At 40.8% G+C, this 14,984-nt stretch overlaps 1 protein-coding gene across 2 annotated transcripts in view; it reads right to left on the bottom strand.

Annotated features, from left to right (window-relative positions):
• Positions 1-635: 635 nt before the first annotated feature.
• The window catches only part of PNPT1 (polyribonucleotide nucleotidyltransferase 1), a 58,716-nt gene continuing 44,367 nt past the window's right edge, over positions 636-14,984 (bottom strand). Inside the window, exons 22-28 of one of the 2 annotated variants that reach the window (XM_019516668.1) lie at positions 14,173-14,256; positions 12,005-12,088; positions 9,750-9,856; positions 9,616-9,668; positions 7,845-7,923; positions 3,694-3,741; positions 636-1,513 (exon numbers count right to left, since the gene is read on the bottom strand). In XM_019516668.1, the coding sequence (XP_019372213.1) occupies positions 1,358-1,513; positions 3,694-3,741; positions 7,845-7,923; positions 9,616-9,668; positions 9,750-9,856; positions 12,005-12,088; positions 14,173-14,256 (611 nt within the window). In that variant the 3' untranslated portion in view covers positions 636-1,357. Of the gene's footprint in view, positions 1,514-3,693; positions 3,742-7,844; positions 7,924-9,615; positions 9,672-9,749; positions 9,857-12,004; positions 12,089-14,172; positions 14,257-14,984 lie in introns of both variants that reach the window. The other variant, XM_019516667.1, reaches the window with a different exon arrangement.

Here is a 14,984-nt window from a genome sequence, read left to right as displayed (position 1 = left end):
CAAAGGTTGAGGAGTTCATTTTTCCCTTTGTACAGGACTGTCAAAATGGAGGGTTTCTTACTTTTACCTTTACAATTTACACTGGAATACTTTTCAAGAACTAAATTGGCTATTTTAAAGAACTACATAGACCTGCTCTCCAGCCAATGCAACAGATGGTTCTTTGATTCTCATTACTGCTGTTCTCGAATTTAGACAATATTTTGAAGCTTTACATTACTGCTGAAATTGGATGCCTCCTCTTTGTAAACATTAGCTGATTTACTATCATCTATACTATAGAGTCTAGCACAGGGGTGGGCAATTACTTTGGGCAGGGGGCCTCTTACTGAGTTTTGGCAAGCCATTGAGGACCACATGACAGGCATCCCAGGGCAGATAAATATTACTTTTCTAAATTTTTTAGGGGCCCCGTGGGCTGGATATAATGGCCTGGCGGGCTGCATTCAGCCCCCGGGCCACATTTTGCCCACCCCTGGTCTAACACATTACTTTATGTGAAGCAGAATTCTTTTCATTAATTACTGTGATGTTTTCCTGGAAAAAAAAAGAGAGGGTGTCTTTAAAACACCATGTTTTTTTTACAGAACCAGCTGTAAAAAAAAAGAGTCAACCTCCAATATATTTCCTAAAAATGCATTTGAATGGAATTTATTTTTGCATTTTTTAAAGATAAGCAAGTAGGTCCTCCAATTTAGAGTTAGATTCTAAGCCAATGACAATATTGCAAGTTTTTACTGCTACTTAATTTTCTTATTTGCCAATGTCTGCATGATTTCTCCACATTTTATAGCCACTCATTTTACTATTCTGTTGACTTATGAAAATATACACATGATCTTTTTTCTGCAAATGCTTAAAATTAAACCTAGCGTACAGCCAAATGCATGTTAAAACTCTAAAATTATTTTTAAAAAGTTTTAGAATTTTTTAAAAAAGCAGCAATCGTTACAACAATGCTTTAAGAATAGGCTTTATAATTCCTCTGTGGCATTTCAAGTGAACTTTAAAAAACAATAAGTCTTTTTTTGAAAGTTCAGATATACTGAACTATTTAGAGTGCCCAAAACTGTTATTTTTACTTTTCAATTTTACATAGTTTATAACTGTACCACAGTGAACATAATTTTTTTGTTGAAACCATAACACGGGAAAAGAAAATAGACAACTACTCTGAATGGTTAAATATCAACTGGCATCAAATGGCATTTTTACAAAACTAAAATATTATTTGTACAATGTACAAACCTGTGGGGGACAAGGTTTTCATTCACACAACAGCTGTCTATTCTGTTTATTTTTCAGAGAAGAACAGTATACTGAAATATCCATAACTGTTTCAAGACTTTGCTAGTCATTAGGATGATGAGCTAGAGGACTGTGGACTTGTACCACTCATTACAATACTGTTTTTGTCAGTTAGGGTTTTCACCACAGGTGTCGCTGGGAACTGAAGTACTTTGTGGGAAAGTCTCATTCTACCATCACTTGGATCACGTCCAAAATATTTCACCTGTTAAGAAGAATTGAAACGGATTTTAGACTGTGGCAAGATTATATTAAATGTCAGTGTAAGAATTAATTGACATTAAAGAAATATAAGGTTGAATATGAAAAGGCAAGCAAAATCATGTCTATTTTGTTTAAACACATTGATTTGGTGCTCATTTCTTCTCCCACTGAAACCCATGTATTTCAAGGATGCTGCATCAGGACTTTCACAAGGATAGAAAGCTTTCAAATAGGGTAAATTACAGTCTTTCCTATTAGATAACTACCACATTTACTCAAATATAAGATGAGTTCCCTCCTCTCCTCCAGTCTGCATGGAAAAAGTTCCTTATCTTACAACTGCATATAAGAAAGCTTCTTTAGATGCATTGTCTATCCTTAAACTGCTGCCAAAAGCAGCACATATTCAGTAACAGAAATCAACTATGAAGGTGATTAAAAGTTAGCCAATGCTGAGCTTGACTATAAAAAACACAGGATCCATCTTGGAAACACATACCGATCCTTTTATTTTTTGCCAACTCAGTTCCAAATTCTACTGACTGAGCAGAGCTCAACTGTTCAAGTCTGTGTAATGGGGACCTACAAGAGGGCTAGGTTAGTGCAGCCCACCTGAATATGATATATAGTAGTGCGCATTACACTCAGTCCCCCTCAGTGCTGAGCTTTTTCAAGTCATGGTGACCCACTACATCCAATACATTCAACTTTCTGTTCACTCCCACAGCTGAGTTGTGCCTTTCTTTCCCATTTCCAATGATTCCTGTTTCTTCACCAGTATTCTGTATCTGTCAAACATCACCAAACAGGGTCCCAAACAGTTCACCCAGAATCCGTTTTCCTCTCTCTCTGCCAGGTGCAGATTATTAGTATGGCTCCATCCTCCATGAGGTGAAGCCAGACCAGGCTGCCTTGCACCTTGTCTGCATGTAACTTTTTAGAGGATCCCAGGACTCACAACAAGAACATCCAGTTTCAGTCATAAGTGGGGCTAATTAACACATGAATCCTTTGTATGGGGCATGTACTGGAAGTACAGGTTTCCCTCATTTTATGCTGTACGTGTGTTCCTGGAAAATAGCACACAACTTGAATTCACATAAAGGGAACCCACTTTACAATGTAACAAATAGGGATACGTTCCAAGACCTCGACTGTACTGACCCGCAGGCCCATTTCTACCACTTTTACAAGACAATTTTGGTTAAGACAGTACACACAAGCACAGGGCACTATCGCAGTGGGAATGGCAACTACAGAAACACGTCACAGACAAAGAGCGAGGAGCACAGATCCGCACAGAAGACTATATTTTGGTGCCCATCACTCCCACAATGCACTGCACGAAGCAGCTGATTGCAGGCTTCCACCACACCAATCGCACAAGAGTGAATTTACCTTGCATATAATGAATTTTTGGTATAAAAAGGGTCATAGCATAAGAGCAAAAGCACATATACATAGCCTGCATAAAGTGGTGGAAACCTGTACACACACACACTGAACTGTGCTGAGCTATGGGGTCACCATGATTTGAAATGCTGTTGATTCTGCTGGGGCCCAGCCTAAGGAACTATGTGGTAAATCATGAGCCTTTTGGCTTTGGACTAATATTATGCATAGTCTGTATTCTATACAAAGAGGTACAAAAGTTTTGCTTAAAAGTATGTTTGTGATGTACCTGTGCTACAACTTGTATCAGTTAATTCATCCTTTAATGTTTTAAAATTTGCTCCTCATGTTTATGGGCTCAGGGGGAGCACTGTCTGAAAAAAGGGGAAGCGAAAGGGTCTACAGGGGGAAGCTGCTGGAGGGGCAGAGGGCAAGGGGGCAACCTAATCCCCCCAGGTTTATTTTCCCTGCTGTAGCAGTGGAAAGGGGGCAAATTCAAGGCAAACCTCCAAGAATTAGATTCTATACCTTGAAAGTTATAACAAATATACACACATTTTCAATATATGGAATCTACTTATGGGGAGGGGGTATTCTCATAAATTAGGGCCATCTTATATTTGAGGAAATATGGTATATTTTCTTTCTCCAAACAAAAACAAGGATGACATGCAAATTACATCATACAAGAAAAGTGATATACATGTTACACTTTCAGCTACTGAGAAAGATATACACCAGTAGTTTGTGAACACTTTCAAGGTAATAAGTATGTAAATAAATACATACCTTAATTTCCTGGCCAACCTGTAATCCTAGAGCACTGGGATGGTTAATCTAGGATACAATATTTTAAAAATTAAAATTCTCTCTCAAACTCAGAAAAGAATACAAATTAGTAAGACTAACAGCTCATGCTTAAAAAAAAAATCCTACCCAATATGAAATTAGTAGGGCACATACTTTCCAATTAGGATGAAGTATTTACAATGTTCAAAATAAACTGGATTCAGCCAGTGTGTCTTACAACAAGCTAATGGGTAAACAGCAGAAGTTAACTACCACAAAACCAGAAGCTATGGAGGCAATATTTTTTCAGCCAGTCCCAGTGGAGCTCTACATCAGAATAAGATGTGAGAATTTTGCCCTGAATATGGAAATACCCTGCTAATCTATTAGGGATATGCAACATGACACAAAACTATCTTCTCTCTCAAAACATTGCCTCCCTTCTGGCTGGTTTTTGATGATGGAATACAGCAATGTTCAATAAATAAGCATCCAGACAGCTCAGAGCAGGGTCAAAATGTAAGCAAAAAATATTTTTCCATGACAACAAATACAGGAGGTATGTTTCTCTGCCAGGTGGGACTGGTGACTGATACTGACCTACTATCCACTGACCCCAAGAACAAGTTTATTAATTGAGAAGAAAACTACTTCTGTCATACATAGTACCTGTAATTTACCTAACTTAAATGTCACATGGCTATGTTTTCCTATATTTAATTGTAATATATTCACCTTTATATAATGTAAAATTCTTTAATTTATGACATTGTTTTTGTTAAAACTCCTTTGCCAATCTAGCTTCACTTCTATAATACTGATATGCATCTTTTCCCAAATGACTGACCTACGTCTCATTTGTTCTTTTTTTCCCATTACCTTGCTTTTCATTTCCTTTATATCACATCCTCTAGCTACTCATTCCGAGTCTTTTTTCTTCTACCCCCGCCTCTAATCACTTGCTTCTGACTTCTCAGTAATCACTTCTTCACTTGCCCACTCTTTCCCATCACACCTGGGCTTGGAAAGGCTACCAGAGCCACTGCAGGAGTGCTAAAATCTGCAGGCCAAAGGCCTGTACAAATGATGGGGAAGGTGATTTACTGGCTACGGAAAATATGTGGAGAGATTGTCTTCTTGCCTACTGCATGCCTGTCCTCAAAGGCGAGTGTATTGGGATGCTCTTGCATGCTTTCCAAAGACTGTAGCTAGTGCCTTATTTTCTTCTGATTAGCTGCTAGCTAACTTCTCAAACCATTCCCTTTTCTTCACATACAAGTGCTTTACTTTTTAGCTTGCTAGAAGAAAGAGCACTATAATTGCTCCTCAACCAGATTTCTAGCTGCTGCACTACGGGTGATTTGACTGTACTACTTCCATATTCAAGCCCTTCTCAAATCCTCTTTCCAGTGCTTGTTTCTGTCCCTAATCTGAGCTGTCAGCCAACAGCAGAGTGAAACTGATCTGATCCCTGATCCTGTTATACTTGCATACAATGCTTGCAGCAGCTGCTGCAAAAAGTGACAAGCTTTGTTTAACTTTTACTATGATGTACCTAGCAAGATCTTCAAGCTAGCTATGGAAGTACTGGAATTGGCTGCCTGGTAATGTAAACATGATAGTAAATTCATTTCCACCAACTTCATATCTGGAAAGATCTCTCAGATTCCAAAAGAAACAAAACTTTTTTCAATTGAACAAACAGTTACATTCCAAATAAGTCGGTAATTTTCTGGATAAGTACTCTTTTTTCATCAAGGGTGAAAAATCTTTTTTGAAGAGACTTGGATCACACACCATATAAACACTCCCTCCCCACCCTAAATCAGTCTTCCAAAAGTGGGGTACGTGTCTTGGGTGGGAAGGCCGATTTCTGCAATAGAATTGAAGCACAGCAATGCTGAAAAAGCTGATGGAGCTGTCCTCCTCTCCCAGCTGAAGGGAGAGGTTGTATGGGTTAGTTTTAACCCTTTTACAGCTTCTGATGAATTTGCAGCAGCTCTTGGCTGTGGCAGTGAGAGAATTTAAACTGCAGCTTTTGGATGGGCAATGAGAGTCAGGATTCAGCCATAACTCTGGAATTTTCTTTCTGTCCAGAAACAAGGTACATGGGCTTTTTGGGAGTATGTGGTATGTGGGAAAATACATTACTAGTGTACCAACACAGTATTGCAATAATTTTACTTGGTCAACAAACCTCTTTCAAAGAAGTTTTTCCACATGGCAAGTACTACAAATGTTAATCTATAGAAGCTTCTTTACAGATGAACCATTTTCCTCTTTGTTAATTTTATTTTAAAAACCCAAACGGCACCTATACATGGGCAGGGAGGTTGTTCCAATGCACAGTAATTACCGCTTTCCAGAAGCCTCCAGTGTCTCGTGTATAAGCACCCCAGTACTTAAAAACGATGGTAGTGCTTTATCTAAAGCTTGTTTGGCAACCTTTAGATAACGCACCCCTGCTGCCATTTTTAAGCATGGGGACACTAATACATGAGACACCCCAGGTCTCCCCTCCCCACCCCCACTCCAAGAGCACGTATATAATGGCCACTAATGTCTCATAGTAAAATTATGTGCCGGCGGAACCAAGTAGGAGTTCGAGTTTAAATCTGTGATAATAATCTGAGATATGAATGTGTTTTTGGCCAAGTTGCAGAATTTTTGTTTTTTAATTAACCACAGCAATAGTCTAAAAATTGTAGCCAGAGAATGGTATGAATAATTCTATCACCAGTGGAAATATATTGCTCATGCCCTTCAGAATGCAAGTGCAAAAACATTGCACAATTTTGCACTGAAGGATGAAGAAAGAGCAGGACAGGGTCATTTGGCCACACTAACTGAATAGGGAGATGCCATGTGTAGGGGTCTACCAAAACTGAGGAGGCAGCCGGCCAACTTTTTGGGCAAATCCTGGGGCTGGCTGTCATTTTTGTGGGCTGCTCCCATGCCTCTAGTTGGCTGAGGGGTCCTGGCAGTTCCGCTCCTCCCTGCAGATTGCCATGTGGCCTGGAACTGCAGCTTAATTACCCCTGATTAAGCCCGAGGAAACCCTTAATCCATGTGTTATTAAGTATGGGTTAACGTCTTCTCTATGTTTAATCAGGGTAATTAACCTGTGGTTTTGGGCCATCCTCAAGCAGTGGGCTCCACCATTTTGGCAGGCTCGCTGCAAAAAAACCCAACCAAACCACTTACCAGCAAGCAGAGAAAAGGGCAGGAAGCCCTGCAAGTATTGAAGCATGGGAGAAGAGAAGGGTGGAGGGTGAGGACAGGGCTGCTCGCAGCAGGAGGTGCAGAGGCTGCAGGCAGCTATACAGTGGGTCCTAGGTCGGTTGTGGCAGGCAGCCAGGAGGCTGCATCAAAGTCAACAGAGCCCCAGCCTGGTTGCATGTGCACAATCAGCTGAGCCAGGGCTCTGTGGACTCCAGGGCAGCCTCCCAGCTGCCTGACAGCTGGCCCAGAACCATGGCACAGCTGCCTGCAGCCTCTGTGCCTCCTGCTGCAAGCAGTCCCCACCCCACGCTCCAAGACTGCAGGGCTTTCTGCACTTTTCTATACCTGCCGGTACATTATTACTGGGGGGGGAGGGGTGGTTTGCAGTGAATTTGCAAAAATCATGGAGTCCACTGTTCTTCATGTTTTCTGTGAAAATCATGCAACTGAGAATTTGGTAGGTCCCTAGCCATATGTAGTACAAAAGTAACAAGAGGTGGCTGGGCCTGTTCCACTTCTACATTTGTGTTGGGGGCAGAAGGGCATACAGAACCATGAAGACCACTCTTGACCAAAAGGATCTGATCTTGTGTGCAGAAGCACCAAAACTGGGATCCAGATTAACAAAATCTGTATCCTCTTGCAAACTTAGTTTCTTCACCATGTGGTTTTTATGGTAGGTCTGGACACTAAATAAAAGAAGACAGAGGGAAGGAAAGGTACTGCCAATCACTGATAGCTATAAAAGTGAACATATAATATCTCAGTTTGAAACTATGGACATACCTGACTATACAGGCTATATCCCAGTGACAGTTCAAAATGTTGTTGCTTAGAAACAAAACAAAACAAAAACAAAAACAAAACAAAACAAAACAAAGAAACCCTTTGTCTCCATATTTTTCAAGTAGCTTGACAATATTTATTACCTTTCTTTGATCAAGTTGTGTATTGTGTAGTAGTACTGGAGTCATGTTTGGATACAGTTTTACCATCACTCCAATATCCCTGCATAATAAAAAGTGGTTATTTCAGAATAATTGACCTAGAATGGTTTAAAAAGCATGCACACCTTATCTGGAAATGCAAGCATTATTTCTCAGTAAAAAATTAACAGTATGCATCATTCCAAGATTATTTTTTAAATTAGTATGTATCATTGTGCAGAAGTAACAGAAAGCCAATCTGACCATATCTGAGACACTAACCTCAATTAAAAATACATAAAACAGATACAACAAAGCATAAAGAAAAAAGGATTAATATTTTCAAGAGAAAAATATCAACAATGGGGCAAATGCCAATCTCTAGAATAAATTTCTACAAAAGTCTCAGGCCCCTGGCAGACATTATGTTTGTTATGCATTATATGGAAGTATGTATTCATTTGATTTCTATATTGCCCTCCTTGAAAAGGCTCAGGACAGTTTATAATAAACAATCATAAAAACAGATGAAATAACAAAACATTAAGAAAATAACCAATTTCCAAAGGATTTCTGTGCTTAACTTCTTTGTTGGAAGAAAGTATTCGCAATCATTTTAACAGGTGGCCAAACTGGCATGTTACAACTTGTCAAGTTGATACTTACATATAACATGCAATACACTATCATCTGTGATGGGCCTTGGAGGTAATATTCCTGTCCTGCTGTGCCATTCTAGCATTTTGGTATTTTCTTGGAAAGGAAGAAGTGTCTAGTTTTGTAAGTGCCCTCCCTTACAACAGAGTCTGCTCCTCTCTCTAATGTATCCTACCAATCTGCGTATGTCAACTGGTAATAAGTTACTCTCTTCAAGCAGGAATACTTGGCAGGCCTGATCACTGGTAAACAGGAGTTCTCTTCTAGCAGTATCAAGGAGTTTTACGGAAATTTAGACATCAAGGCTGCCTGCAGACATTAAAAAAACAACAACAAACAAGACAAAGACAAACCAAACTGGCACTTTACCTTAAACTCGGTGTCCTCCCACATCGAGCACAGCACGTCTAGAAGAGGCAGTGCATTAGCTGAACCTGGCTCACCCAATGTCTGTATAGATCGGGTGCTTTAGTGGGGCTTTTTTGGCGCTTTTATCTAGCAGCTGATTGACTCAGCTCTAGATAAAAGTGCCAAAAAGCCCCGCTGAAGCACATAATTTATACAGATGCTGTGCAGCTCTTCGCCGTGGCAGTAAGCGAATTTAAATTGTAGCTTTTGGATGAGCAATGATAGTCAGGATTCAGCCATGACTCTGGAATTTTCTTTATGTAACGCACTGCTGCTTCCAGTAAAGTGTGTGGGTTTTTTGTTTTGTTTTCTTTAATGTCTGCAACCAGCCCAAATGTTCTAATGCTGACTTCCAACAGCTGGGGGCTGCAACACAACAGCACAAGCTGTAGGCACCCTCTTCTACCGCACCACACACCTCATCCTCATAGCTGCAGTCTCTCTGAGCTTCTGGTTTCTCCAAGCTTGCAGGCTGCATCATGCTGTCCTGTACTGTCACCTGGTGCAGGGACAGGAAATGGAAGCCAGAGAAGGGAGGGGGAGCCTGGAGACCCTGGCTGCTGCTCCAACCAGTGTGATGGAGGGATCAGCAAATGGATGGGAACCCAGGGGCCTCTTCTGAGCCACATGCACCCAACACCAGTTGGACTGTTCTGTCTTAAGGAATGAAATGAATCTGAAAACCAACTTCAGAAGATAACTGTCTTACCTAATTTCAACTATTGTGGCTACATAGACAGCTCCAAATTCCAAACGAACCTCCTGCTGTAGGAAAAAAAATGTTGTGAGACACAGGCTCTTAAGATATAGGGCCAAAACTAAATAAGGAAAGTCTGTCCTTACATCATCTTGGCAAATAGCACTGATAAACTCTCGTGCTTCATCCATAGCATTAGGTGTTGGAGCAAACACAGAATAGGTCTCTTCATCCAATTGACTTAAAGTTATACCTTTGAAATAGAATGCACATGGAATTAAACACTGATGACAAACATCAAGTTAATAAGTACTCTACAGCTAACCGAGCAAGGAAGTTCATTCCACTGCAAAACTACATTTAAGTTGACTTACAGGTGTGTTACTTATATTCATTATACCAAATACTTCTTTTTGGATTCTGTCCTGGACATCATATGGAAGCATGCATGGAAACAGTTTTGCAGCCTATGCTTGCCAAACAACTGTCCTCCCCTGGAGCCTTAGTGGGGCTTTTCAAGCATTTTTCATTTGCCCAAGCTTGAGATAATTCTAATTTCAAAAGATGATTTATTTTACAAAAATTTAAGTCTTTATAGCAGTAACTTCAAAGACACATTCAGGAAAATTGAAGGTTTGTGACAAGTTTATTTTAGCCCCATGAAAATTAAGTCTTTTGAAGCAACAATTCTTATGTTTGTACACTTCCCCAAGCAACTGGTCCATATGATGGCTACTTCTGTAACAGTGTTCAGACTAATAGTGTCTAAAAGTCAGCAACCAAAAAAGAAGCTGGCTCTCAGAACAGAAAACAAGGTAGCTAAGAACATTAAACTGTCTCAAGGCTAAAGAAGCTGAAACAGTGTATTTACTTGATATGCCATAAACATTAAATCAGGCTAGAGTCAAAACAAGTAATTTTTAACTGCTGTTTGCTAACAAATAGTGAATAAGTACAGGAGCTTTCTAGTATTTAGCAATAAAAAAGTGTATTTACTTGTGAAGATTACAGGAAATGATATTTAAAAAAATATTTGATCTTATAGCAAAGCACTGGATTTGTTGTTAATGTTAAACACTTTTTTTCTTTAAAGGTAGACTATTTTAAGCTCCATAAGACGCACCCGATATTTTGAATCATCTTAAAAATTGCTAGGTCTCAGGGGTGCACTTGGTGGTTCAAATTTGGGGTCATTTGAGCAAGGAATTCCATGAAATACAGTCCCTGCTAAAAACATTTTACAATTTAAACTAAGTACCTGTAAACTATGGCTCCAAAAGTTCTCCAAATTATTTTAGTCGCTGGGCATTTAACTCAGCTGGAACACTACAGGCCCCTTTGGAAAAGTAATACTGAAAAAATAATTAACGGTAAAGGTTTGGAATTCCAGGTCAGAGCGAGCTAGAACAACCACATGAGGAGCACTCATGCAGCAAGCTTAAGGCAGCACTGAAACAAGATGTTTTCCAGGCAGGACGCCATCATAATAAGTAAGGGGCTCAAGGACACCTGCTGTGGCCAATAAGCCTGAGCTGTATCCATGCACCAAATTCAAACTTTGGGCACAAACTATTTTTACAACATAAATATAAAATCTGACTCCTTTAGAAGTCACTTTAGCAAACCACATTCTCTACCACTACTCTGATGTTACAGATAACATAAGAAAATTCTGGGTATAAGAGCATGTGAGCACTGTAGGAAAAGGTTCAAAGCCATTTTCTCAGATCTAAGTAATATCTAGCAACCAGGAACTACATATGTCTATGCTCAAACACATCTAAACCACCCCGAACTAGCTAAACATTACTTCCAACCTTGCCATAAGGATTTCCTCTGAGACATCACCTTCCCTTATCCCTCAGTACTGCCAACCTTGGGGCCATTGTTATTAATGTAAAGGCACACACAACAATTCTCATTGAAAGAAAACAGACTTAGGCCGCTCTGCAGGCACAGAATTGGGAACTCTGTGCTGAAATGAGGCACACCTAATCCTTCAAAGTACACTTGTACCTGTCATCCCAGGAGCTAGTCTAACAAACTACTCCAGCTTCTCCCTCTGCTATTCTGTGCATGTACATCTACCACAGTTGAGGCAATTGCCAAGAAGTGCTGGAAATTAGATCTAAAGCACTACACAAAAAACAGACGCTCTCAAAGTTCCTTATGTCTACCTGTTACTGTACCTCTGCCCTAACAAACCTTTATCCAGGAGCAATTGCTAACTCCAGGATAAAGGTTTTAGAAGGAGTGAAGGCACCAATAAGACTTTTATGCAGTTAGCAGTCCTGCGTGCTATAGTGATAAATGAAGTAACACACCATAAAGTAAAGTGTTTCTACGTGAAAGGAAACTAATTACATATTTATGCAACTGCTACAGAAAATGAGCATCTTACCAGTTTCAGCCTGCAGCTTTTTTAAATTATAACCAGCTGGGCCAACAAATCTTGATCTTTTTGACACTGGGACATGAACAGTTTCTGAAAAAGAGCATTTTAGGCAAGCTGAAATACAAAGCATATATATTTGTGTGGTATTTTTAAGATCAGATCACACTAACTTCTCTTGTAATTTTTGTGGGATGCTGTGTAAGTATTTCCTAAACATGTTGATATAAAATCATTTCTCAAGAATGGAAATTTAAACAACAAAGATGAACAGCATCTTGGTCAGTACAGTTCTCTTTATTTATTTATGGGATGGGATGTATATGCTGTCTTTCCCAAAATGGCTTGGAGTGGCTTGCAATAAAAGAAAAAAATAATTATAAAAACAGAATGAAATGTTAAAATAAGAATAAACAACATACCAGACACACACACGTACACAATTTGCACTAAGCTCATAGGAACATAGGAAAATAGGGCTGGAAGGGACCTCATAAGATCACAAGGGTGCCTATACATGAGCAGCAAGGCTGCTCCAACTGGGATTACAGCATGTTGGGGCAGACTTGATTAATCAAGACTTCTGGAGCATGTTAATTACTAATTACTGTGCTCCAGCAGCCTCCACAGTCTTGAGTATCAGCGGCCCTGTGCTTAAAAATGGCAGCAGGGGCGCTTTACCCAAAGTTTGTTTGATGAACTTTAGATAAAGCGCCTCCCCTGCCATTTTTAAGTGCAGGGACACTGCTACACAAGACAGTCCGGGTGCTTTAATTAGAGCAGTGTCCCCCCTTCCCCTCTGATCATGTGCATGAACACCCATAGTCCAGCCCCCTGCTCAAGGCAGGAACATCTCCAATTAAACCACCCTGGTCACATGTCTGTTTAACCTGCTCCAAGGATGGAGATTTCAAAATGTGTCTAGGCTGCCAGTTACAATGCTTGACCACCCTCATAGCCAGAAGATTTGTCTTAATCTCCAACATAAATTACAGCTGCTGCAAGTTTGAGGTCATTGCTCCTAGTCTTGTTCCCTACAGCCACAGAGAAAAACCCATCTCCATCCTCTTCAAATACCTGAAGGGTGATTATAGAGACTCTTACCAAATCCCCCCATAGCCTTCTCTTCTCCAGACTAAACAACCCTAGTTCTTTCAGCCTTTCCTCCTAAGCCTTGCTGCCCAACATGGCATTGTCCACAAATTTCCTTAGCATACACTCAATCCCAATGTCCAAATCATTAATGAAAACATGAAACAATACTGGACCCGGGACCAACACCAGGGGAACGCCATTTGATACCTCCTCCCAATTAGACAGTGAATCATGGATGATTACTTGTTGAGTACCATGATTTAAACAGTTATATACCAACCTTACAGGACCTTCAAACTAGTCTGTATTTCCTTAGCTTTTAATAATGCTGAGAAAGACTACGTCAAAAACCTTGGTAAAGTCAGGTATATTGCATCCAATCCTCTGCCCCCCCATCCCTCAGCCTGCCACCTTATTGTAGAAGGAAAACAGGTTGGACAGACATAATTTGCTTTTGGCAAATCCATCCGGACTGTTCTTGGTCGCCTTGTTCTCTTCTACATGCTTTACAATTAGTTCCCTGAGGACCTTTTCCATGATCTTTCTACGTATCAAGGTCACGTTAACTGGTCTGTACCTTCCCAGACCCTCTTCCTCCTTTTTCTTAAAGATGAGCACTATATATTTGTCCTTTTACAGCCATCTGGGACCTCACCTGACCTCCACAAGTACTCAAAAGAGTATCTTCATTGGAGCTAATGGTTCCAAAATTACTTTCAACACCCTAAGGTACATACCATCTGTCCCTGACAACTTGAAAGCAGCTAACTTCTCCAGAGAAATCTGTTCTTCTGTTACTCTAGCCTGTTTGTCTCCTTCCCTATATTCACTGCCAAATGCTCTAACTTATGCTGATTTGGTGGGAGCTTTAAAAAGAATGAGTTGAATGAGACAGCATATTCCTACCCTAGGGCATACCTATAATACTTAACATTTAAAAGTTTCAGAACCTCTGGAAGAAAGACACACCCAGCAAAAACACATACATACCTGAAAATCATTAGAAGAAATGATTAAACAGAGCAGATTTCAAAATATCATTTTAAAAGATAGCAAATATGTCTGGTTACGTGCAATATTACCTACAACTGGTCCATTTTGTTTTCTTGTTGGTCTGGGTTTTGCAATTGTTTCGTTCATAATTTTCAAGATTTCTCTCTTTGCAACTGTGTGGGAAAAAATAGTCCTAGATTTAAACTGGATATAAACTTGTTTACTGTAGGGCTGTCAATGAATCACTATAAACGTGCATGGTTAATATGTTAACTGGTCCTTGCGGTAATTTTTTTAACGAGTTAATTGCGCATGTGGTTTTGGAGTGCATGGCCAGGCTCCCCTCTGCTGTCATCACTGATGTTTCCGGGTTGGCCAGTGGGGCAGCAGTGACAGTGCAGAGGGCTGCAGGGCAGCCTGGGTACGGGCTCTGGGCTGCTGCATCTGGTGTGGAGGGCACAGGTACAGGCACACACAAAGCTAGGAATGCTGCCCAGTGGCTTGTAGAGCAGCACCCAGCAGGTAAGTCTGTGGAGGGGCAGGGGGACAGATCGAGGCCCCCATAGTGAAGGAGTAATTGGGGCAGGGGCTGGGGTGAATGGGACCCCAGGGCCAGGGTAGGTCATGGGATAGAACCATGGGAGGCCCATCTAGGGGCATGGGGGTTGCGGCTCCCTGCCACTGCGCACACTTGGGGGGAGGCATGGGGGCATGTGTCCCACAGATTTATGCAAGGGGAAGAGGTGGGCTGCCCGCTACGGGCTGGGTCTCTGCACCCTGCTGCCTTAGATCAGGGAGCTGCTCAACGCCATATTGTGCCTTCCACTGCTGGGTGGGTAAGGGACATGCAGCATGGCCAGCCCATGGCACCTAGGGCAAAGGCAGCAGGGCACAGAGCCCC

Source organism: Gavialis gangeticus, unplaced genomic scaffold (genome assembly GCF_001723915.1).
Source record: "Gavialis gangeticus isolate Ggan-Ray unplaced genomic scaffold, GavGan_comp1, whole genome shotgun sequence".
NCBI classification, from domain to species: Eukaryota; Metazoa; Chordata; order Crocodylia; family Gavialidae; genus Gavialis; species Gavialis gangeticus.
This window is presented reverse-complemented; position numbering and strand designations above follow the sequence as displayed.